Raw genomic sequence first — 26,759 nt, forward strand, 5'->3', positions numbered from 1 at the left:
GCTGTGATGCCTTGTCGGACCCGATTGACACTTCGTTTGAGTCTCTTAGAGATTTCCATGTAAAAATTGGCGTTGACGGTTTGTACAAAAGGAACAAATTCATGGTGGACAATGCCTTTGATGTCAGAAAAGACATTGAGCATCGTTTTCACTTTGAATTTGCTTATTCTTCCATTTTTAGGTGAGCAGACGCCGGCGTGTGCCATTCGGAAGATTGCCCCTTTGTCTCAGGGTCATACTCAAAGATCCATGGCTCGTCAATCTGTGATTACGTTATTCCACCTCTGCTCTAACGAACGCTGCAAAAGCACGCATGAAATGTTTGTCCTGACTCTCCAGGTGCTCGGAAACAACTGTCCAGCTGCTCGTTTGTTAGCTAGGAACGGTAGAATCCAGTCGGTGCGCGCACGCTCCGAAGTACAGTCGCGGCGGAAGAAAGGCAGTCCTATTAATTTCCGGACAAACTCTGTATATATCTGAAACTAAATCACCAATTTGAAACCGTCTCTAGTTTGGCATATACCGTTCCACTTGTATGACACCGCTTGTTACTGAGCAAACCTTGGAAAATATTACATCCACTGGCGCTTACTTCACTTATTTTTTGGCTGTAGTTTACTGAAATTCCTACATTAAAGCTTGTTTAACTGTCAAGCTTAAACCTTTGAGCTTCGCTAAGGAAACCGACGCTTCGGCGATAACTTAAAGCACTTAACTCGCTGGGTTAGACCAAATTCCTGCAATTTATATATAGCTGTTAACTAGTGGCGCACGTGTTTTGAAAATATTTCTTGGCGCCTAAATGTAGGCAAGCATATGTAAGGTGTTACTCCCTGCGGCGCTTGTAAAAACATTTCTCGCACCTTTTGTAGCACTTACTTGCAGCTGCCTGTGTTGCAAATAAAGTTTTGCAACACTATTTACGGCATGCAAAAGTACGCAAGATTTTGCTCTGGTAATTTCTTGCTGTTTCTCACATTGCTGCTTACTACGCCACACCCTCATTTATTAAGCGCCCGAAATGCTCATAAATGTTGGTGGTTGTTGCCAAAAAAAAGCCAAAAACAAAACGCTGCAAAGACAAGAATGCAAGCGGCACACGATTGCTGGTGGCAAGCTTTGGCGCCTTACGGTATGCAACACAATGCATGAGCAAGTGCGCACGTGTGTGTGCGTTACCTTTAGTAACCTTTCTCATTTGCGAGCGCTATTCTTCATTTTTGGACTATTTTTTATTTTCATATTGCATTCATTTGTGTTATGATTTTCATTGCTTGTTACTACTTTTGATTTATTTTTCGCTACACTTATGCAAATGTTGCCGCCAAGTGCTAATAAATGAAAATAAAATTGCACCAAAAACTTGTTTTGTCTCCTTTTCAACTACAAGTTCGCTCGTCTTGAGTTTCGCGGCTTTGTTTGCCGCTGCTTTTCATCATACTTCAAATAATGGTTGCGAAACGAAAGTTTCAAAAGAAAATTTTATAGGAAACTACCCTGGAAACCACTAACTGGCTTAAACGTACGTACAAAATAATAATAGCAATAATTTTTAAAATTATTTTAATTTTTTTTTACAATTTTTGAAGTTGTGCATATGTAATTTTTTATAAAAAGGTTCTCATTAAAATTGTCGAACCTATCTGTTCATGCTGTGCATGCTTAAAACTTAATGTATTTATTTATACATGTGTCAGGGCAACATGGCATTGCTATATTCACTGCATGTTGAACTATGACATTTAACGCAATTTTGTACATAATGCCCGTGGACATTGCCGCAAGGTGCATGGCCGTGAAGGTGGCTATTAGACTCAGAGAATCTGAATTCTTAAAAGAACACGTATCTGAACACTCGGATATCCTCACACACTTTGATTGCGTTCCGGATCATCTGGATCATGGAATCGCCATATCGAACTCTGGCAGATCCTTCTCTACCCATATACCGACGATGAAGCTATGGGTGGGAAGAAGCTGTTGGAGGAGAGGGGCAGGGAGCTTAGTTACGGATTGGTCATAGCTTGGGGGAAGGTTAGTGGAGGGGTTTACTGTCGGGAGCTCTCTATCAACTCCAGTTTCAGACTTCCTGACTATTGCAGTATCTTCCAGGGTGAGGTTTCAGCCATCAAGGTTGCAGCGGATTTCCTGCTCCGGAGTGCGTCCTCTTTTAGAGAAGTGACTAATCACTCAGATAGCAGAGCAGCGATACTATCCTTGAACTCACAGTGCGTTCAGGGTTGGTCGAAAAGTGTCTAACCTCCCTATCATTAGCATCGAGTGGCTTAGTGATAAGACTGGTAGCTGATGAGCTAGCAAGGAAAGGCACCCTAGAATCATTTTCGGTAGAATAGGAGCGAGTCGCTGCTCCTGCATCCTCTTTTGTTCTACTACTGGATAGGTGGGCCTCGCGGAAGCTTGGCCAACGCTGGATCACTATCGGTACTTGCGCAATCGCAAAAGCCCAAGATTTGTATTGGCTAATTAGTTTTATTTATTTTTTTTTTCAAAATTTAACTAATCTAATGATTATTTTCGTGTAACATTTTTTTCAAACCAAATAAAAGTATAAAAAGGCTTTTGTCTTTATTTTGATTGGTCCGTTTGCATGACAGCTATATGCTCAAGTGGGCCGACCTGAACAATATGTTAGAATATTTTTGCAATGTGTTGGGCAATAATTTATGCCAAATTTCGATGCCAGATGTCTTATCAAACAAAAAAGTTTTCCACACAAGCATTTGATTCCGATCTTTGAATTTGCATGGCAGCTAGAAGCTATAATGGTCCGAAATCGACGGTTCCGACAAATGGGCAGCTGCTTAGTGAGAAAAGGTCGTAAGGGAAATTTCAGACCGATTGCATATGGACAACCAGCCGGACATGGCTAAATCGACTCAACTTGTCATTATCGTTTATATGTATAGTATACATTTTTTTTTTTTGCAAATTAATCACATATTTGATTTGAGTATTTTCACTGCATACCTATATGTATGTATAGTTGCCACTTATAATAACGAAACATAAGTGCTCTTACTTTCTGTTATGTTACTTCATATTAAAAATAAAATTAAATTACATTTTCAAAAGTGTTGATATCTGTCATTGCAAAAGTTAGTTAAATGGTTTTCCCGAGACGAAAATTGATGGCAACCCTTTCTAAAAATGTTTATATTTTCTAGTTTCTTGTATAACTTTCAAAGTTGACATTATTATTCAGCTTTTATTTTTATTACTGCATATTCAATTCAATTATATTTGCATTTTCATCAAAAATATATTTTTATATATAACTTTCATTTTTTGTTTCGTTTCTTTAAAGACTAATCGCCTCCCGCAGCCTTGAATGGCGATCATGCGTGGTGATTCAATTGTCTACACAGCTATCACACCGAGCGCACTCTACACGCTGTATAATATGTGCTGACCGAGCTCAGCAGCAAGAAGAAGACATGTAAACAAATAGTGCTGATCAAATAAAAATAAAGTGCGCGTAATTAAATACGAAATTGTGATTTAGTGTAAATAAAAGCAAAGTTAAAAATAAAAAGTGCAAAAGTGCGTGCAATTGAGTGAAAAATGTGTGTGTAGTGCAGTGCAAAGTGCGATTTAGTATAAATAATAAAGTAAAATAAATAAAAGGCAATAATCCGTAAATCATGTGTTAGAGCAGAGTGTTTGCAAAATGCAAGTGGAAAGTGTGAACATGTGAAAATATGTCTTTTGCAATGTGAAAAGTGTAAAATGTGTATGTGTGTGTAGTGAAGTGAAGAGTGGAAAGCAGTGAAAATCCATGCAGCAAGTGACTTGCCGCGAAAGTGGACACTCGGTGGCGGCAGCTTAAGTGGCTGACAGAAGTCGGAAGGCATTTAACATAAGGAATGTGCAAACAAATAAGAATGCGCTGCTGGCAGACGCGCTGAGACAGTAAATAATGCAAGGTAAGAATTGTTGGCAGTCACAGTTATTTATATTCGCGCTTTTGTTATCGGCGGCGACCATATTTATTTGTTTATTTATTTTGTTATAAGCGCGGGACAACAATACAATTGAGAGGAGGTTGCGTATGAAGTGTGAGTGTTGAAAAAGGGTGGCGGGGCAGTGTAAGGAAAGCTGAATTGAAATAAAAGACGAAAACCAAAACAGCGTGTGGAAATACGAAACAACACAAATATATTTATATGCGCATGTTTATGGGCGGAGCGCGAAGCATAAATAGTAAATAAAAATAAAATGAAAGGAACAATGTAAAAAAGTGCCGGTTGTGAAAAATTCGCGCGCCACACACAGGAAACACTTGTTTGACTTATGGCAACAGGAAGGATGCAGCCAAAGTGGCAAAAGCACCTGTGCACACATACGCAGACGCTTTTTTCCGTGCTGGCGTTGGTGGCTGCACCGCTAACGGGGTGTGTGCATACGAAAAAGGGTTAAGCGAAGACATAAAAAATATTCCATGCCTGCAATAACAATAATAAATTACCCGGCTTTGGTGGCATAGGAGCAAAGGACATATTCGCCAACTAAGCGGTTGAGCGCGTCAGCAATGGCGTGGGCGGCTGGAGCGATAGGCCACAACAGGCAAGCGTTGATGATGATGATAAGGCAATGGTGTGAGAGATGTGAGTGAAATTTGATGGTGTGTGGCGATGCAAAGATGGTATACATTTTGGTAAGCCGAGCCATTTAAAGAGTGGTGTTGTTGTTAAGACTGCCGCCACCGTAGAAATGCAAAATTGTCACCTGTCGGACAACAAAAGCCGGCAACCAAGTTGCTGACACGCCCGCCGCGCTATTTACTTAACTATGGGTGTAAACAACACTGCGGATTATGGTTTGTGTCAGATGCTACAGCCTGAATAACGATGTGCAAATTGTGTGAAGTGGGCGATGGATAGACGAGGGGCAATATTTGAGTGCAGCGCATATTTGAATATACATACATATAACAGCAGCTTGAGTTGTAAGACCAACTCTCAGCATTTAAGAATGCATCCGGGATTATGAAATTTGCTTTTGCGGGGAAAACGAGGAATACCTCAGCTATTGGTTGTTGTAACGGTAGATAAAATTTCCCACATAATATTAAAAGAGGCTGCTAAGTTGGAAGACCTTAGCTCGAAAAAAATTCGAATCCGTTTCGATTATATGGACTCGGGACTCGACGGCCGTGGGGACTGATTTCTCAGCTACTGTTGTTGTTAATTTAACGGCTTTAAGCACTGTTTGTTGATAGTATGCCAGCTATTGTCATCGGGGTCAACTAAAGCGCGTTCCAAGTACGCGTTCGTTCAATTGAATTCGCAGCAGCGGAAAGTGGTGTTAAGTCTTCCGCTTTTCGTTGAAATTTCCTATCGGATTATTGTTGTAATTAAAGTCGCACACAAACAGATTAACAAATTCATGCGAAACACTGTCTTTATCTGCATCTTCACTTTCACTTACACTTTCGCAGCTGCTGCCACACTTTGAGACTCTTCACCACCGCTCACCGCCACTTTAATCTCACACATTTTCTCTTTTATGCGATGCTTGAAAATAATTGAAAATTAAGCAAAGCCATAAGAAATGTTTAATGCTTTTTGTTTAGTGTGAATAGATGAAGCGTATAATAGCCTCAGCTACTCGATAGTAAGCAAATGAGCGCACGTGCTTGAATGAGTGTATGTTTGTGTGGATGTGTGTTTGTAATAAAATAAATTGATAGCGCATTAGAAACTAATGTGTTCTCTACACACTATGCGCAAAGTCTCATGCATATCCTTCCAGCGCGACAGAGAGATGTGGAGTTGGTATGATACGTATTGAAAAAGACTCCGCTCGCTACGTGATATGGTGCTAGTACTTCAGCACCGTCTATGGAAAAGCAATAGCAATTGGTCCTCGGTATGAATGCTAAGTGTTATTAAGCCTTGAGGTATGCAAACAGATTTTAATAACGTAAAAGTTTAATCGCGCTTGCATTGATTCCACTAGATTTTGAAATAATGAATTAAAATAAGATACAGCTTTGGTATATAGTCATGCAAATACTGGTTTTACCGGGCGGAATTGCTTAAAGAATAAATTTTTATTAGACAACTTATCGAAAAGCAGCACTTAGGTCGCTGAACTCCACGCGAAGTCTTGGGTTTGGAAACAATTGGTTTATTCGAACGGCTTGGAATAGTTATTTGCTAAGTTTATGCCGCTTAGTTAGAACTACTTGTAGACTTTTCTAATCCTTGGATAAATTTAAGTGTGTTTTGGTGTGGATTCTTAAACTTCAAAGCTTCGTGTAAAGAACGGATGGATTTATGGAAGATTTCTAAAGTGGTTGCGCCAAGTGGCAGCTGTTAAGAACTCTTTTAAAAGTATATATAGGTAAAACTTAACTTTCGCAAAGTCATTGGATCTTGTTCAGTCCACAACTGGGGTCTCTTCATTTCAATAGATTCGCATTTACATCGCATTTATTTTAAGCTTGATCGCGTATGATGAGGTTCGAATACCAATTACGCGCCTTAAGAACAAGGAAGGGGCAGGAGACGAATAATTACCGGCCGAGCAATTTATATACGGTGGCGAAGAACTGACAAAGTGCAAGCATCAGCTTCTTCATGCCCGACGATTGGAACCTACAGGGTTTGTCCGGAAAGTAATAGGACTGAGTCGATTTAAAAAAAATTATTGAAATAGTCGCTGCCAGCGCGATTTCCAAGTATTGTAGGCGTCACGTAAGGAATTCTCCGGAGTAGCCTTGAGAGCCGAGGTGTACGCTACTTGGATCCCCTCAGTCGTCTCAAAATCCTTGCCTTTCATCGGCCTTTTCAGGCAAGGAAACAAGAAAAGTCCGGGGCGGCTGCGGAAGTGTTGGGATGCCGGCCTTGGTTAGGTAGATGGTGTGAGCTGGGGCGTTCTCATGGTGCAACTTCCATTCATCTGCGATGTCTTGTCGGGCCCGATTGTTCCTTTGTTTGAGCCTCTTGAGGACTTCCACGTAAAACTTGGTGTTGACGGTTGGTCCAGGAGGAACAAATTTATGGTTGGCGATGCCATTGATATCAAAAACGACAATGAGCATCATTTTTACTTTGGATTTGCTCATTCTTCCGGTCTTTATCAGAGACCTCTTCCCGGCCTGGCCTGATCTTGAACATATCAAACGTCTCTGTACATCTCTGTAAATCAGTACTATTACTTTCCAAACGAACCCTGTAAGTGCGCTCTGCCCAATCCACAAAAAGGTGGACGAACCCCACAACCTGAAAACTGAAGCGTCATGTACTCGCCGGTGGAAGCAGATATAGAGGATGACCACCACTTCGTTGGAGAGATCAGACGGAGAAACCTGGCTGCACTTGATATCTCAAATTGACGCCAAAAAGCGAAAAGACGAAACAACTGCAGCATACTCAGCTCGTGTATCCACTGCCAGAGATATTAGTTGCAAGCTCATACTTTCTTCGACGAAACTCTTGAGCATACATGATACGCTGTCAGCGTGGAATAAAATCCAAATTACATTTCAGCGAATGTAATAATAACTATAAACCGGATTTTACGACTAAGAACCAACTGCTTTCCACAGAAGCAATTTGCGACACATTTTCCCACAGATTCCCAGAAACTAAACAAGTTATTATACTTTCACCTTGAAACTGTAGATAAACAAAATTGGAACTACAAATGATTTATTCATATCTACGTACGCACCCACGGTTTTTTGCATGTATTTTTCGCCGTAACTTGTAGAGATTTGCATTGAAATGAGCGTGCGACACCACAAATGCAATAACGGAATTCATTTATTTCCCTTGGAGGCGGCAGTAATGTATATAGACGTTTCAGCGCCTAAAAGCAATCTAACACTTTCTCTGTAATAAAATACGTAACTGTATGCTTGTATATTAAAAAATTCCCACAATCTGTCAGCTGCTTTTAGGCGCTAGTTTTTCGTGCATAGCATAGCTTACTTGTAGGCACTCAATTTTATGCGACACCAAGAATCACAAATAAAAGCAAACAGTTGTTGTTGTGCGCGCGCTAAAGTGCCGCCAACGCGTATGCATATGTATGTGTAGAGACAGCACATAGCATATTTATGGGCGCCCGGGCGTTATGATAAACGACGTGCGGGTGTAGTGGTAGAAATCGCGTTGGAAACTCGTGAAATTGGTAACAAGAAATTGTGAGTGTATACAGTTTACGTTTTTTTACAGGTGTATATGTGCGCGTCAAAGAAAATGGCTAAATAATGTGCGCTTTGCTTACACACACACTCGCGTGCTTGTATATGTTATACAAATACCCCACACAGTTGTGTGTGTGCGTGTCTGTCTCTGCCGATATTCCTGCAAATTTGCGCTTTCTCCGCGGCGCTGCTGTGCGCTGCCTGGCAGGTGGTCTCTGCAATTCAAAGCTACACGCCGCACCAGCCATATACACCGCGTGCTGACATCACTACTTGTATATACATATGTATGCATGTGTGTGCGTGCTTGTGAGCTTAGCGCAAAAGAAATGAAATTCAAATGTGTATAGTGAAGTGATTTCTGAAGTTTGGCACTTTTGCTATTTTCCCTGTCAACTGCGCTTGCCGCAAGTGTGCCTGTGCGTGTGTGTGTGGAAGTGTATAACTGCGCAGTTGGAAATCAATTTGGCAGACAGTTAGTTTTAGTTTCGCATATGCAAGAGGTAGCGGGCAGTGGCGCTTTTAAAAAGCGAAAAACAAAACACCGGCTTCACACACACACACACACATCTATACGTTGCTTGCAAGCGAGTTGCGTCACACACATACAAAGATAAATTAATATTCAGCCAAAGTTTCAGCTTTTTTAGCCATTTTTGTGAGCGTGTGTGGGCGCTTTTTGCCAGTTTAAGTTTCAAAGGCGCATTCGCTGCTCTTTCGGCAGCGCGTAAATAAATTAGAAAGCAGCAAATGTTGCTTGCGTTCAACGCCAACGTGTGCATTTATGAAAATCCAGAATAAATTTCGACGCTTAAAGTGTTGCAACTTTTTTGCACAACAAACACATACAAACAGTGTGCTCGAAATTATTCGCTGCAAGCAGCTGCTGCGGCTGTGTACCAAATTATTTTTGCAATTTTCATTGAATTTTAATTTTCTCTACTCAAAATTGCACACAAAAATTGTTGCTTAAACGCTTACGTGGCATCTTTTATGGTTGAATTGACAAACAGGCCAGCGAGCCTGGTTTTGGTTTTTGTTGTTGATATGCGAGATGTTGTTGTTGTGGCAATAATTGCTGATGTGTTATGATAATGAAATGTTTAAAGGCATAATTGAAATTGAAAATGCTCACACACTTCTCCGTGCACTTTGGGCTACAGCTACATATAAGCGAGTGTAGGGTTGCCAGACAGTGCTGAAAAACAAGCTTTTTTTAATATTTTCATTTTCCAATCGTTTTGTCAAGCCTTCAAGGGTGCGTTAACAATATGTTGCACGCTCCTTTTGACGGATTAGATATACATAGTATGTATAGAGATCGGATCCAGAAAAAGGAACCACAAGAATAACTACAGTTAGCGCCCATTCTTAAAATGTAATGATAATCACATCTGAGTTTGTTTTCCACGACCTTGACCTTTGATAAGGTCTCCGTATTGTAGTTTGCCACAGGTTAGGTTATGTTTTGCCTTGTCACTGCTCGCCTTCAAACGGATGTTCTTAAACTACCAAGAGGATAATTGGTCAAAGACCGGAAGCCATATATAAAATAATCGTTTCTGGCAACTCCCAAGGGAATGGCAAACAGAGAACTTTCCTCACTTGCGTGAACTTCTGCACATGACTCCATCATCCGCGATATTTCAATCTCAGTCTGGCAAAAGCCTGGCAATAGAGGACGAATGAACAAGATGATTCCACCTCGCCTTTCTCCATACCGTTTTGACAAAGATCGTCCGAGAAAATACTTAGTCGTGCGCATGTGCACCTATTGGACAGTATCCAGTCAGAACCCCAACAATAGACAGATTGACTTTGCTTCATGCAAGTAGTCCGGAGGATCTCGCACGGTTCATTTTGGGCCAGAAAGATCTCACAGTCAGAGTGGAAGCACACCTCACTGAAGGAGACTACACTTCGGAGCAGTATATCTACCGCAGTCTTGATGGCAACCATGTAGTCTACCTAAGTTGTTACAAGGAACCCATCTCTTAGTAAAATCTGGTCAGTTTGGTATATTCGAATCTTGAGTGACTTTATTTCAGTACTCAGAGAGTTGCTGTGATCTGGTCTCATTACATCAATTTTCAGTCATCATTTTAACTAGCTTTTATCCACTTTCAATTGATAGAAGTAAAATTGAACAAACCAAGTGTCTCTTATGATAGTTTCATGACTTACATATGTCTGACTCATACGCTTCCCCGCAGAAGCGTAATTTCCTAAAACTTTCCCATCCTATGCCTAACGAACGCATTTCGCAAATATTTCCCAACCTCACTAGTAAGGCTGCAGAAAAGCATCTGGCAACCCTATACGACATCATGCATACGCTTTGATGAGCGTAAAACTGGCAAGCACCAACTTAAATTGCCAATAAGTGAACTTTAAATGGCCACAGGAGGAGACAGAAATAATGCAAACAAACAGTCAATGACGGACGAAAGCAGAACCAATAAAAATAACAACAACAGCAGCACCAAGCAAGCAAAAAGCCACAAGAGTACAACAATAACGAACCGCAGCGTTGGCAACAACAACGATGACGTCAGCAAGAAATTCAAAAGGCGTTGAAGAGAGCGACGATGAAGCAGATAATTAAGATAAGGTGGTGGGATATGGAGAAAATCGATGTCGAGAGGAATGAAGTAGCAATATGTGAAATAAATGCGTAGGCTGCTGAAGCAGGCAGTGCGGCGTGCGCCTTGAGTGAAAGAGTTCAAGTGTATGTGTGTGTGTTTGTATGGATAAGTGGGCAAAGGCTGCAAGTGCAGGAAGTGTGATAATTACGTGTGAATGTCGAACGTGGCTCCACATCCTGACAACGGCTGCCACAGCAACGCATACACAGCTGCGGTTGACGTCGCCATCAACAGACTCATCAGGCACACCAACAGACACACCAGCAAGCCGCTCAGCAGCGACAGCAGCATAGCGACGCCCACATTTCCGACGCCAGCGCACCTATGTTCGTCATCATCTTTGCCATCAACGTCTACTCAGCTCAGCTCCGCTCCGCTCGGCATAACCCAGCTCAGCGCCGCTCTTTGGCCTGTGGCGCTGGCAGCAATGTTGCAAAAAATTTAATTATGCTCGCTCGCTCGATTTGCAAGAAATGCAATTTTCCACCAAACGCGCTGCCCGCCAAGTCAAGACGGGTGGGGTAAGGCCGGCGATAGACTGCTCTATAGCTCGGCGTGCAGTGCGGCAAGAGCACTCAGCCGCAACCGGCAGAAAATCAATTCGGATTCTCGCCTTTGGCGATGTCTGCTGCGCTACGTAGCCGACTCATAACTGTTCCTGCCGGCCTGTGTGTGTGTGTGCGTGTACGCTGACGACTGTTCACAACATGTCATATGCCAATGTGGCAAGATTACTACGTTGGTGTTGCCATTTATTATATTATTCGCCATGCACACGCATATCAACACACACAGTTCTTCTGCCAACCTGTTTATTTGTATGTGTGTCTGTGCGACTTCGTTAGCTTGTGCGACGGTATTTATGTCTATCCGCCGCTGCATTGCCGCAACAGCATCAACTTTTGCGCTTTGCGGTGGTTCGCCTTCAGTGTTGGCCTGAATAAATCAAGACTCAGAGCCAATTGAGTTGTCTGCGCGGCAATGCGCGACTTGCCAGCCGTGCTCACGGTGATCGAATGCATATGCCAACTAGGCATGCACACACGCTCTCACTCGCTCGTCCCGCAGAAGAAGTGACAATGAACATTTCGCTCCCAAAATGTGTGTATATTTGTGTGTATACACTTGTTAACAGAGTCTGAAATAAACAGTTGCCTCACTTCGAGTGCCAAATAAATTTTCAACTGCCACTTACGAATGGTCCTACTGTGGCGTGCATTAAGATGCCATACAAACATTTTTGAAGAATTTATTCTTGCACCATCAATGTAGTTTTCGTTATAAAATGTGTGGGTCTATCAAATATGCAAATATGCAAATATGTACCATTTTGGTTGACCACTCTTTGTCATTTTTCCGCTAGAGACATTATTCTATCAGTGTAAAACTTTTCTGATTTCTCGGCGAAAACCTGAGACAAGTAATTTTCATTCCTCCATTAAGGAAGTTCTGCATTGACCTAAACAAAAAGTAGTCCGATGGTGTAAGATCAGGACTATATAGTGGATGCATCAAAATTTCCCAGCCAAGCTCTCTCAGTTTTTGCCGAGTGATCAAAGATGTGTGTGGTCTAACGTTGTCCTGTTGGAAGCGAAGCCCTTTCTGTTGATCAGTTCTGGCTGCTTGCCGATTGCTTGCTTCAATGTCATCAGTTGCTGACAGTAAAATGTAGAATCAATCGTTTGACCAGGTTGGAGCAGGTCATAGAGGATGATTCCTGTCCAATCCCACCAAACACTCAGCATAGCCTTTCGAGGCGTCAATCCTAGCTTTGCGACCATTTTTTGAGCTTAGTGACGCTCAGACCATGATCTTTTTTGCACATTATTGTCGTATTTGGTCCACTTTTCGTCTCCTGTTACTATTCGCTTCAGAAATGGTTCGATTTCATTTCGTTTCAGCAAAGAATCGCAGATGTTAATTCGGTCCATTAAATTTTTCAAAAGCCATTCATGTGGCACCCAAACATCGAACTTCTTTTTGTAGCTAGCCTTTTTTAAAAGGTTCAAAACCATTTGATAAAAAATGTTAAGTTCCTTAGCGACGGTCCTGGTCAATCCTTTCCATAACTTCATCGACTTTTTCAACGATAGGTTGACCAGAGCGAGATGCATCCTTCACATGGAAATTTCCAGAACGGAAGCGAGCGAACCATCGACCAAAGACTTTTTCGACTACCCAATATTGTGATAAAATGAGGACTTAAAGTAGTAGAACTTCAGGGAAGGTATACACGTCAGTTAAGTTCTGGTTAACTGCAATGAAAGAAGGAGTCTTGGTTGCATTAACCGGAACTTAACTGACGGTTGGCTGCTTACCAGACATTGAGACAACGGCCGTGAAATTTTAGGAATGCACCACAACTTGTGGTCTATTGTGTTCTTTCCTATTATTACAACACTTTATTTTACCCAGTTGAATCAAAAATTCGTATTAAAGCTCCAGAGCTAATAGTTGTGCCATACCATATTTTTACACCAGACTAATTAACCCTCTTTGGGTTAATTGCGTTATTTTTATTATGCGGTTTAATGCCACATCATATCTTCTGCTCAGATCTAAATTGGTCAGATATGATTTATTCTGTCTCTGTGTAAGTTTGTATACCAAATTCTAGATTATATTTCTTAATTTACCTCATCACTTCGTCTTTCTTTAACTCTTCATAAAGTAATGAGATACTGAGTTCAAAAGTGGAATACCAAGGTCGCACGATTATCTAGTTGGCCCCCAAGCACTGCCATAGTTGGAGCTCGTCTCTAATATCCTCCCTCTTCTATGCCCTACGCCATTTGTAGTGAGTTCAGTAGGCCATGCTGCCGATTATAACGAGCTATTTCCTAGTCCATAAACTTGCTAGCATCTGAATTGCTGCCAACAACAGCGCCTATGCGTTGTGCAGCTCCTCAAAAGCAAATAAATAAATTTTGCTTGGAAGTCACAAAGCTCTGTGACATTCAAAATAATCAAATATCACGTGAGTTGTCACTAATATTATAGGTATGTATGCCGTACATATGTTTGTTTGTGGATACTCGTATGATCCAATGCTTGTTTACCAACAACAGACGTTCTTAGCCAAATCAAGTTTGCGCAACTTTCAGCTAAACTTTACTCCAATGGCATTTTCTGCGCCAACTTCGTAGTCGTAAATTGTCGAAAGTTTGGTTTGTGGTCAAATGGTCCTGCACGCGCTGCCAATGCTGGCTGAAGTGACAGCCAACCGCACGCCAACTAACGGTACGTTTGGGCAGATGTGTGGTGTGTGTGTGGGAATGCACTTTTGAGTAAGTGAGCGTGCGTATATGTCTCGGTATTGACTTAAATCCTCAGCTCAGTGCATGCGTTTGGGGATCTATTAGAAGTAAACCGTGCATTGTCACTGCGGGCGCACAGTGAAAACTTTCAAATTGGGAAATTTTGACAGATTTGTGGTTGAAAGGTTTAAGAATGCTATCAACTAACTAACTGTAAGTCATATGGGCAGCTCAAGAGCATGATGCATTTATACACTCTACTTCGGGAATGTGGCGTGTGTTCGCTAGGTTGGAATGCGAACTGAGAGAGAGTGAGTCTGTAGAGCGGGTGTTGCAAGTGCAGCATGTTCCTTTGGCAGCAAAGTTTTGTGGTTGCATTGCGTGTGCACAGGGCTTCGGAAGTTAGTCGCTGCGGCGGTGTTAAATGGTTAACTTGGCTTAAGGAATTTTCAAATCAAGTTTTCTATGAAAACTAGCGCAGATCTTTATATGTTTGTGAGAACGATGTGGGGATATATTTTACGCATGATTTATCGTATTGTTACCTTCCAAATTGGTCATTCTGTTCAGTCTCCATTTATAATGTGTCATGCTAGCAACTCATCATTATTTGTCGTTCATTCTGTATCTCCCACATTCCCGTCCTGATACATGGTGCAGAGGCATGGACATTGGCAACCTTTGATTAGTCGTAGTTAGGACTGTTCAAGATAAAGGTTTTGCAGAAGAATTATAGTCCTTTGCGCATTTTTCGTTTCCAGACAGTCGGGTCTACGTAACTGGAACAGACCCGGTTTTTTTATCCGGCCAACGACTGTCAACTCGGCAGATTTCTGCCGCTACAACAACTACAACCGCAGTCGATAGTTTAGTGAATCCATATATAGCGCCTACGTTGGCTAGATCATCCTGTTCAGATGGTTGACAACACCACATCTTTGAATGAAATCGATTCAGTATTCGACGATGGAAGCAGAGGAAAAGGAAGAACTCCAGTCCGTCGTAGAAATAAGGTGGAGAATGGCTGCACTAGAATTGGCGCCAAATAGCGAAGAGAAGAAACTACTGGCGCACCGTTTTTAACTCGGCTATAACAGCGTCAGCGGTGTCTACGCCAGTAACTATTTCTATTTATCTTTCACAGTACTATTTTGCTTTCAATCTTTGCTGATCTATAATTTTATCCGTATAACTTCTCTCACTCTCCCACTCTGTTGTAATTTTTTCTACCAATACATCTCTCTCCCTCTGCCTCTAACTATATCTCTCTCCTAACCTACTATCTATCTCTAGCTTTATCTTTGGAACAGTTACTCTCTCCATGTTACTCTATCTTTGCTCCTTCTTTCTCTCTCTGACTCTACAAATATCTTTCTCTCCTAACGTATCATCTATCCTCATTTTTACATCTCCGCTTTTTTCTGTAAATAGTATTCCACTCATCCTGCTTTCAGTTTCTCCCCTCCACTAGTAAACCACAAATTTTATGAATATTTTCGCAAAAAATTCTAAATCAAAACTCCACCGATATTAAACGTAGCTTTTATTTTTTCGCACATATCGCTTGTATATTCATATGTGCATTCCTATTGCAGCAACAAGGAAAAAGTGAAAACTCTGGGGCAAATAAAAACGTAGCAAAATCGTAGCAAAAACTCGCTGAAGCATTGCGAGTGTGGTGTGTGGTGTGTGTGGAGCTTCGGCCTAAAGCCTTAGAATAACCAATAAAAGTTAACGGCTATGAAAGCTTATAAGCGTGTTTAGATTTTGGTGTGCTTCCGGTTTTTATATGCCCAACTTTTTACACTCGAAGCACACATGGAAAAATAGTTGCAAGCTGCTTTATGCCATAAACAAATACCCAGTTATACAACAAACCATATAAACGAGCAACTACGACAAACGGTGTTTAGATACTAAAAATAAACAGTAAAAATGTAGTATGTTGTTGGCGACTGGTAGAAAAGTATCAAATGAGCGGCGAACAACCCACTGTAAGCGTTGTAGAACTGTACCAAAGGGGTACTGTCGCCTCGAAGAAGAATCCAGAATTCTCAGGAAACCCACTGGGTTCTTTTCTATACGGAGACCGTGAAATATTTGCAAAGAGAACAGGAAACTCGGAAGTAACTAATTGGAAAAAACAAAGTCAGCGGCTCAACGAGTTATCTAACTTTGCATGATGATCGAAGAACCTCCCAGCACACGGACACAATTGAGTATACTTGTCTTCTTTTCATCCAGATATTCGTTACACCACACTAACTCACATCAGCAGCTCATACTGGGACCTCATTGCTGGAAACCTCCTGCCAATGCGTGATATTTCGCCCAGGCTCTCAGTTTATGTAGTAATTTCTTGATTAACACCATTTAATTTTACTGCGCCTTTAACTTTTTACAACCAGCGGTATGGCAACTCTGCACACACTAAAGTAACACCGTAAATTTTACCACAAAACTGGAATTTAGTTTTCGAAATGTGAAAACTTTTCCACCAACTTTTCGAGACTCACTCATTCGCCCATCAACTTGCGCACAGTAGTGCGATTCTCTAAATTTATTCATATGCTGATTCGGAGCTGTCACTTTGCATGCACTTTTCACGCTGCTTAGCCTTTGGAGTTATGGTGCTGAGCGAAGGAAAAAAGCTTGTAGAATAGCGAAATAGAAATAAACGAGTCGGAGAGCGGAAGACAGTGCGAAAAATCATTTGTGAGTAAGTGAGCGCCACTTGTGAAGAATCTATTTGCTATGAAACAAGAAGGTTCTTCTTTCATATATTTATAGCTGCAATTTTCGCTGACGAAATGCTGAAATGAGTATGTCAACTGCTTTGCTGTTGTTTTCATAATGAGCGTCATTTAATTTCTAATTAAAATTTTCGCCATAAATAGTTATATGCCTGTAATACATACAGCGCTGGCTATAGATGAGCTCTAGTTTAATTTAACTTTTATGCAATCACACACCCACACATACGCAGCCACACGCGCGCATAAAGCATCACCGCAAACCGCAATGTCAAAAACGAAATTTCCACTATGCCCGTTAAAATGCTGATCCTAAATGTATGCTTCACTCACTGCCGCACAACGGTTGTTTGCATAATACTTCGTGTGAGAGCGCGCTGACTTTGTTTGAAGCACTTTTGGGGTTAACATACTTTTAGGCGGCAGTTAGTAATTAAATGCTTACGCAACAATTACGCTACTCATGAATATTTCACTTCTAGAAGAAATTGCAAAATATTTTAATTCATTTTTCAGGGCTGATTTTGGTGTAAGACACAATCGTTGTGTTCTGAAATGATTAATGATGTATTTTTGTTGTCAAAGTCTTTGATTAACACCTCCTAACGTAATCAAAACTTATAGTTTTTGATAGTCGAAAAAGTCTTTTCGTATATCCAATCAAACTTTAACTGATTTTTTTATATTTATAATGAACTTTAATGAACCAAATATGCAAATATGTACCATTTTGGTCGACCATTTTTTGCCATTTTTCCGCTAGAGTCATTGTTCTATCAGTGTAAAACTTTTCTGGTTTCTCTGCGCAAACCTGCGACAAGTAATTTTCACAGGCTTCCATTCCTCCATTAAGGTCAGGGCTATATGGTGGATGCATCAAAACTTCCCAGCCAAGCTCTCCCAGTTTTTGCCGAGTCATTCGGTCCATTAATCTATTGACAAAATATGCCTTAGAAAAGTAATTATTTCTTTATGAATGATTTTTTTCGCTCACATAAGTCTTCGAACTTTAAAAATTTAATCACACAATATTTGTAACATCACGTAGGTTAATTTCAAAAACTAGGTTCATTAAAAAGTCTACGCCAACAGCACTTGAAGGCATATATTTAGGCGCAGCACCACTTAGGTATGCGTAAATCATACATAGCACACCTCAAGGAAGGCAAGCTGGATGCTGGAAAGAGCCGCAACAGCAGCGCTAGGCTATATAACGGTACAACTACTTGCGGCACGTCGCCATTCGCACGTGCGTATCCTTTCAATTTCTACGATTTTCAAAGCACCGTTATAAATAAATAAAAAGGATTTTACACCCAGCAAGCAGTTCACAGACGCACGCACACATACGTGCCTATTTGCATACTCGCATGCATTGCATTGGCTTTAGTCAATCTTATTTACTTCTATTTCTGATGCCATTTGCTAAGCCACCCAGACTCATTCATTTATTTATTTATTTATCAAATGCACCACTGCTTCGGCATTGCAATTTCGAAATTGCAAATTTAATGGCAAACTAATACATGCCAACGGGCATATGCGATAGGCGAGTGCCTGCATGCCCGCGAGCGTGTGTGTGTGTGTGCGTACGTCGTGAAAGGATTGAGAAATTGAATGCGATTTGCGTTGTTTGAATTTAAATTAAAGTTCAGCATTAATAATTAAGCTTAGATTTCTCGTTCAGCTTCGCACGTGCTCCCTATACGTCGATTTGTCGGTATGTGAGCCCGCACGTAGGGATCCCCGTCTTCTCGCATGCACACATTCGCCATTTGCGTTCGCAGCGAAAACGTGAAATTAAATGCTTACTTGTCTTTGGCGACGACGTGCGCTGGCAATCAATGAGTTAAGTGAGTGTGAATGAGTCAAGCCATCAATGGGTTAACTCACACACACGCATACACATCGGCGCATAAGTGGCGTAGCGCTGCAATTATTACATACCGACTATTGTAAGCGTGTACGCTTTTAGCCGCCAGTCAATCAGTTCATTTTGGTTTAATTGCGCGCGATTTTCTCTTTGAGGCATTCAATCTTAATCAAGCGCGCTCTAAGCGCATTTACATCGACTGCACACACACACACATATGACAATATCTGAGAATGCGTGTGCATGTGCGGCTTTGTGCAAGAAGTATCTAATTACATACAGTGTGCTTTCATTGCATTTTCTTGCATCGCTAATCCTCTGCTAAGCACTTGGCAACCATTTAAACTCATTACAGCGGGGGAAAGCACTAGCAAAGACCTATTTTTGTGGAATGAGAAAATTGCATGCATGTGACGTTCTGGCCGTAATTGTCAAGGAATGTATATTCAAAACTCCCTAAACCCGGGGAGAAGCTATGCGCCCTGTTTTTGCCCCTCTATAAAAGGGACTGTAGGAAAATGATCGGAATACTAACTGGTCACTGTTTGGTGACGGCACACGCCCGCAGAATGGGACTGACAGATCGAGACAGAAGACCAGGGAAACAGTGGAGCAACACTTTTCCCGCATTGGCAAGACTACGCTGTAAGCATCTGCGTTCCCCATGGTATGAAACACTGGAGGAGGTATCGATAATGAAGCCGCAGAGTATGTTAAAAGCCGCGTCAAGGGCAGTCATCCTAAAGGATGACTACTTTTCTTGGACCTAGGAACTGAACTCCTCGCTGAGGACCAAGACTGGTCTATGCGTGGCTTATTGTCTACCAGTTTAACATAACCTCGCCTACAGCTATGGCTTCCATCCACTTCAGAATAGAAGCTTAGATCTTCAACATTAGTTCAGTAGCACTAGGCTCACCTAAAGCTTTCGTACTCTCGGGTGTTACTTTTGTACATATACATGCGTAATATTTTAACTCCTTAGGTCGTTTGTTCATACTCCTTGCACATCTGAGAAAGCACCCACTTTGGGTTCAGTTCCATCCTCCCTATACCTAGCTATACCTAAAGAGCTCCCTGCTTTTGCGGATACAGACAGAAAATTCTCACATAGATCCTTCTTTTAGAACTTAAGTATGAATCAGATGTGATAAGACCTTTCTTTCCTTAAACCAATTACATCAATTATTGCTTTATTTTTAAGCAATGCCGCAATGGATTGAAAATAAGAGAAGAGAGAACTTTTTGACATTTCGTTTTAATATAAGTAAATGTATTCCTCAAATGCCCCAATCTTCTCACCAAGCAGAAGTACCATGTTCATTAATTCTACTTTTTTTCTTCTTTCGCAGATTCTCTACATTGCATACACTGTCTCTACGCGCTTTAAAAAGGTAAGTGCACAGACGCATAAATATTCGAACACCTGTACGACTTTACGTAATTTTTTTGGCATTCCGCGAAGGAAAGCATTACCGTTGTGGCTCATATAATTTCCAATGACTTCTACAAGCAATTTTACCTCATTTATTGTTATTTTGCGTACCTTTTCGCATGTATTTTGTTTTTTTTTTTGTTGTTTTTCTTCTCCTCCCTGCTAGAGCTGTGACATGGGATTTTTGCTCGCATCGCGCAGTTAGCATTTTTTATGGCGTTATAAAAATCACTTTTATGATCAGCTTAAATTTAATTCAGTGCTTAGCACAGACAGCAATCAGTTAAAGAGAAGCATTAGGAAGAAGTATCTATAAATAAATGAAGGGACACATGTCTATTGACAATAACAACTGCGTGAAATTTCTAAAATCACCACACATCACACTTAGTACTGAACGCTTTTAAATATGCTTAGAATGTGGTTGCAACACGAGTGAGTGTAAGAACGTGAGTTGGTGGTTTGAGTCATGGGTAAATGCAGTGAGGAGTTCATGTACATATTTGTCACATCTTGAAGTCTCAAAGATATCTATAGCGCAATTTTAAACCCTTTGAATTTCAGCAGTTGAGAAAAAGTGTGATTGGAACCAAATTTTTTGAACAAATCTGCATTTCTTTATTATATGTTATTAAACATATCTTCCAAATGCGTTTTTAAAACATATAGGCCATTTTCAGACTGTTGTTGGAGCCTTTTTTACTTTCTTAAAATCATAATGAAATCAGTTTAACAATTAAGCTAAATATCTTATAAATTTCTCTTCCCACCAAACTTTTATGATCATGAAACCTCTTAACTGCTCAGAGAAAAATGTGAGCATGGCATAAATCTAGCGGTGTGCGTCTTGACTAAAAGTTCAATAGAAATCCACAAATGTGTGTCTTGGCTAAATGTTGGCATCGCGTTCAACTCGTTTTCTTTACTTTTCAAATATCTTTTCGCACTTCATTTTCCATGTATGTATGCTGCTCTTCACCTCGCATCATTTTCCCAAAACATTAATTTTTTAGCAATAACATACTCTTCCAACACGCTTTTGCTTCCTTTTCTACTTCCATTTCTATTTGTATTATATTTTTTTTTTTTTCACAGAAATCCCAAGTTCTAGTTTTTTAAGTGCACTCACGCGCATATTTACGAGCCCAAGCAAGTGCGCTTCAGTGGCCGATTTGACCATTAGAATATCGTTGAGCGACGGCTAAAACGTTGCTTTAGTGGCGGCGACGTGTGGCCAGCAAGCCTCAGAGCTGTGGCCGTATCTATGGCGATGGTCACCATAGCTGCCTCGATGGCTGCTTTGACTGCTTTGGCGCTCGCCTTTCGGTGACGTTGCTGAATTTTATATTACTCTATTTTGTTGCTCGCATTGCATTTTTAGTAGTTTTTGTTTGCAATTTTTCTCCTGAACTCCACTTGCTACTCACTCCTATTCCTTTCATATTCAAAAGGCCATTTGGTGCATTTTTTAGTAGCTGGTTGCTGGTTGCTGGCAGCAACAGTTGGCGCAAATACAAAGCGAAAACCATACGCAAATCACTTCACGAGTTCAATTGTGTGTGCGAGTATGTGACCCTAAACCGAAAGGCTTTTTATAGATTCTGTTCCCAGCTTTTTGTGGTTCGAGGTTCGGTCATTGCTACCTTGCGGCACAAAGAGACGTAATATTTTAATTTTGAATGTTAAATTTTATAGAAATTCTATAATCAGCACTAATTTTCAAAGCACAACTTCCCTGGAGGACTTGAAAAGAAGATATATTGCTTTTCAAACTCCATGTACTACCAGCTTCAGTGGTGGAAGAGCAGAAAATCGAAGCTCGTTTCTATGCCAGATGAAGTGGCAGATCTAAGATTAAAAAGGGTATAACAAAAGTCTCGACGTGTAGGGTATATATGCTATAATAGCCAGGATTTTGCTTAAACCATGGAAATAGAGAACAGCGAAAATATCGAACTAACGTATTGGTGCTAAAATATAACAGAAGAGTGATTATGATTGCTTGAAAAGTTTTGAAATCGTTTTTGGTTTTATTTGGATTTAAATTTCATTTTTCGTTAAGACATGTCTCTTTTGACCTCCATTCTATGTCATGCATATGAAATCTTAACTTGTTTAGAGTATACCTCATGCGTCTTGTTCGTCTCTTCGGCCCCTGCCAAATCCTAGTCAGTTCACCCTATAACCATTCATTTTCACTCCATACTAGCTGTAGTCATAGTTCGAAACCAGACCCAGAAGCCAGAGTTTCATTATCACTCTTCCGCTGCCTTTCAGTTCCGGTCTCTAACCCGTTTCTGCTCTCAGCCAATCTGCTTTCACTGTCTTTAGCCGCGCAAATGCATAAGGTGGTGACTGCCGATTTCAATTCCTTACACTTCTCCCACTCTTCCTTATGTTTATCTGCGTTTCGGCCCTTCTTCTGCACGTAGCCGTATGCGAGCGTTTTTAAGATCTGCGCATAAAAGCCCAGCTTCGTCTCCAGAGCCATATCTATAAAGAAACGCTGAAAATCCAGACGTCGCAAGCGTCGACTGCCAAGCGCATAATAGTCCGCATTCGAATTCTCAAAGCGATATGTCATCATGATCGGGTAGAATTGAGGCAGCAAACGCGATACGTGCACCTTAAAGTTCACTTTGGTCATCGCCAGCGGTCTGCGCTGCTCCAGTTCGGGTTGCAAGTGACGTGAAAAGTACGCACTCAGACAATATGTGCAGCCCTGTGGCTGCTCGCTCACCGCATCCTTTTCCAGATGCACCTGATACTGTGTGTTAGGCGTGAGGCGCCACATGCTCAAGTAATCGTAGACCAGCTGCACCAGCTGATGCAGCGAGAACTCGTCAATGCGAAACCAATCAATGCGCTTATTCGCATTAGTTTCGGTAACAGCGCGTATGCTGCTTTGTCGCTCCTTCGCCGAAGTGGAAGCGCTTTCGGTGTCAACGGGTATGAGCTTTAAACGATTGTTCGCTTGTACCTCGCACTCCCGTGGATATTTGTAGAGGAACTGCTCTGCGGGATCGGACACTATCCATGCGATTGCTTCGTTGATGGCTTTGCTCACGGCAAAATTGGCGCATAGCTGTATGTCCCCCAAGGCGGTTTTGCTGCAAGACGCTTTCTGTTGCATGGCTCAGAGAGAAGTGTAGTTCTGGAGCACACGAGAGAGATTCGGAAGTTTAGTTAATGTAGAGATCGAAAATTTACAATTTCACAATAAATTTTTATGAGTTCTACTCCGAACAAAAATTTTATAGTACAAATCACGTGTTGTACAAAAATTTTAACTAGAACGACAATGTCAATTATTGAAAATAAAACGAACGAAGTTGTGAAGGGTTACCCAGTGAAAAATAATAAAGTTTCGTGGAGACTTCATTACGTAGGCATCGGCTCGGTGCTGTTTGACTAAAAAATTAAATCTCAGAACTTAGATTTCTTTTATGTAGTTTAGCTCCGCATTTTAGCTAACCCTCTCGTCGCGTTGCCCCAGCCTTTGAGCCAGTGAACAACAGTTTTTGACCAGCAATCAATTGCGTTGACCACTGAAGGTATCCACTGTTCGTTTTTGTTCTATTTCTTACCCAGATTCAAGCCGTGTGAACCTGAATTTGTGACCAGTCTCCAATTGAGTTGACCACTAAAGGTATCCTCTGTACGCTTTTGCTCTATTTCGTAGCCAGAGCCTTGCAAAATAAGCATTGAACTCAGTGAAACCCTAACTAAATGTGACCGGTACTTCGGAGCTTAGTGCTTTGTCTTTCAGATTGCGGACACAAAGTTGCTGGCGGAGGCCGATTGAATATATACATGCCTTCAAGTTATTAACATTTCCTTATTTTCCATTGTTTATTACGAGCTTCCCACCGCAGCTCTAGGGAGCTGTTTCTTTGTTTCATATTTTCGTACAATTATTGTAAACAACTATTTAATTGCAACCATTCGGCTTTCAGTATGTCACTGGGGTCACTCATGCCAGCCCACAACACACACAATCTGCTGGCCATTCTTATCGCAAGCCAGTTCAATGTACGCTACCGCCGAACAATGGAGCTCCAATGGCGATGCTCGAGCATGGGTTTAACATTAAGCAGATCCAAATCAGCAACAAATCCCCAAAGTCCATGAAACGCTCTTGAGACGTACATAAATTCAAAACTGTTCACAAAATTAATTACATTTGCTGTTGCCCTCGATTTGGCGCGTTGCTTGACAGCGATGCAGACAAGTTGATAAATAATGTCCTTTGTGTGAATGTGTATGTTTGTGTATGTAAGCAAAACAAAAGCAAAGATTGTACACAAAAAGCGCAGCCGAGAATTGCGTCTGTTGAAGTTGAACGTATTTTATTTCGCTGCTTCTTACTTCTATTTACGCCACGCGAGCTGGCGAGCTGAGTGGATTGCCACGCTGAATGTGGGAGCAAAGTGATTTGTCGCAGAAACACTCGCAGTCAAATTCCAATGTAGTCAGCAGTCAGGCATGCCACTCATTCACTGGCTTTTCGGCCTGCTTTCGCAGCCTACATCTCTTATCCACCCTCTCTACCAGGAATCGTGAGTCGGTCTATCTTTGTCTTGCATTCCTTGGTTTTGTTAGCACAGCGAAATCAGCATCTCATTCATTCCTTCTGCGCTGCCGTCGCTCTGCGCCGCGTATACCTGATTGTTAATCTGCAATTATAGCATTTGTCTCTGTGCTGATGCGATTTGTTCCCTCGATTTATCCACTTCGTTCCACAATGCGCGCCTACTTTCACACTGCTTAGGGCGCTGCACTGCTGTCTGCGATTTGACACAATGCCGCAAGCAACAGTGCTGGACTCTAGTTACTCATAATTCTATTTTCGGTTTCGCCCCCCTCTTTCATTAGTGCAACCCACTAGTGCCGCTACTAAATTCCCCAAATCGCCTGTCAGCGCTACAGGTGAATCGGTATCGTGTGCGAGCATGTGGTGCCCAATTTACCAAAGGCCTGGCAGTCAACAAGATTTGTTTGTTGTCCTCGCACTCTTGTTATTGGTTTCCCACGCAGCTCGGTCAGTTTGGCTTACTGTCGATTTTCCGTTGATTCGCCGCCCTTTTTTATTCAATTTTTTGTCATCCTTTTGATTTCGAAACCTTTAACTTTATCAGTAAGGGAGAAACTTTAAAAGTGGCCTGAAAGGTAGAGAGAGAAAAACTCTGTTTTAGTGAAGATAAAGAGGAAAGCTTGTGGTCGCAAATTTGGCTTTTGAAAGTTACAACTCAGTCCAGTTTCTCTAAGCTGATGGCTGATCAACTAATTAAAATTATGGTTCAATCTCGCGGATAGAACCTCGCGGATGGCTGGTAGATTCCGCACTAAGTTTTGGATTTCAATAGCTAATTGAATTTTTAAAAGCTTCCCTAGAAAACAGATCTGAAAATTGGTTCTCCGAGGCGTTACTGATGTATATCCATTGTTTGTATAGAATGGTTCTACCATATATTATATAAGATATATTTTGAAGTCCATCATTTGTTTGGGAAAATTTTCGTATATAAGACCTTTTACTTCCCGGAGCGAATTCGAGAATAAATGATTCGCTTTCTGGGGCTTCTGAAAGATGTATCAAGCGCGAATTAGAATTCAGTTGACGCTACTATTGTTCTTTTGGTTCTCTCATTAACAACGTTAGGCAGATTCAGGGCCTAAGTGATTCTGGTTTGAAACTTTTCTATACAATATATCTCCATTTACCTCTATCTTTCTCTCTAACTCGCATTTCAGCTCTTTCTCTCTCTTTATCGCTCTCATTCTCTCTATCTCTGTCTCTTTTTCGCAGATGGTGTCATTAAAGACTTCTCGAGGGTAGCAATTATGTTCAGACTGCAGGTTCATTCACGCTTAAAAGATTAGACCTTCTTTATCCCCTCGTATCTCATAATCTCATAAATTATTTTTATTATTTAACTTTAATTTGAGCATAATAATTCAGTTTGCTGGTAGTCACGTGACATGGTATTTTACAAAGTCAACATTAAATTTGTCAAGTAAATAGGAAATAATAAAAGTAGGCAACAAATCTAAGCGCAACAACAATATTGTTGCAACAACAGCCACAAGTAATAATCAACTAGGCGTAAGCAACGACAAATGGTTGCGACAATTTACAGCTGTCGGCTGCAGTCCGCAAGCGACGGGCGCGACGTGACTGACCAAATAGCAACAACAACAACAGCAGTATGGCATGAGGACAGAAGAAGGAAAATGGATGAGCGCAACCGGAAAAAAGGAGTGCAAAAGCCGGAAAAGTGGAGTGGAGAAGCACGAGAACCGAGGCGCTGACTTATGATAGGCACACAAGCAGACGCAGACAGAGACACCGAAAGGGCAACAGTCAATATGCGTTGGGTGAGAGGCTTCTGACTGTGAGCAACAATGTTGCGCAACATTGTTGCTGTTTGCCGTTTGTTGCCTGCTGCTGGCGCTTGGTTGTGCAAAGCCAGCGTACCGGGGCAATAACCCAGCGTTGTCTTCGCTGCTTTTATAGCTCGTTTGTGCAGCGGATTTTTGTGCTACAACGGTTTTTTGCTGCCATCTTTTCGCATTCATTATAAGCATATTGTTGTTGTCGGGTTACTGTTGCATCTGCC

General features: G+C 41.3%; 3 protein-coding genes across 3 annotated transcripts in view; 1 reads left to right on the forward strand and 2 right to left on the reverse strand.

The window, feature by feature from the left end:
- The window catches only part of LOC126759245 (uncharacterized), a 162,912-nt gene extending 142,814 nt beyond the window's left edge, over positions 1-20,098 (forward strand). The window contains exons 9-10 of the mRNA XM_050473966.1: positions 3,326-3,944; positions 20,057-20,098. The gene's annotated coding sequence lies outside the window, so the exon portion shown is untranslated. The remainder of the gene's footprint in view (positions 1-3,325; positions 3,945-20,056) is intronic.
- The window catches only part of LOC126759248 (luc7-like protein 3), a 144,273-nt gene that overhangs the window by 11,098 nt on the left and 106,416 nt on the right, over positions 1-26,759 (reverse strand). The window lies entirely within an intron of this gene.
- Positions 22,147-23,433, reverse strand: LOC126759249 (uncharacterized). Its single transcript, XM_050473971.1, has one exon. It carries the CDS (start codon positions 23,270-23,272, stop codon positions 22,355-22,357), a length of 918 nt encoding a protein of 305 aa, XP_050329928.1. The 5' UTR covers positions 23,273-23,433; the 3' UTR covers positions 22,147-22,354.

This window comes from Bactrocera neohumeralis, chromosome 5 (genome assembly GCF_024586455.1).
Source record: "Bactrocera neohumeralis isolate Rockhampton chromosome 5, APGP_CSIRO_Bneo_wtdbg2-racon-allhic-juicebox.fasta_v2, whole genome shotgun sequence".
In the NCBI taxonomy this organism is placed as follows: Eukaryota; Metazoa; Arthropoda; class Insecta; order Diptera; family Tephritidae; genus Bactrocera; species Bactrocera neohumeralis.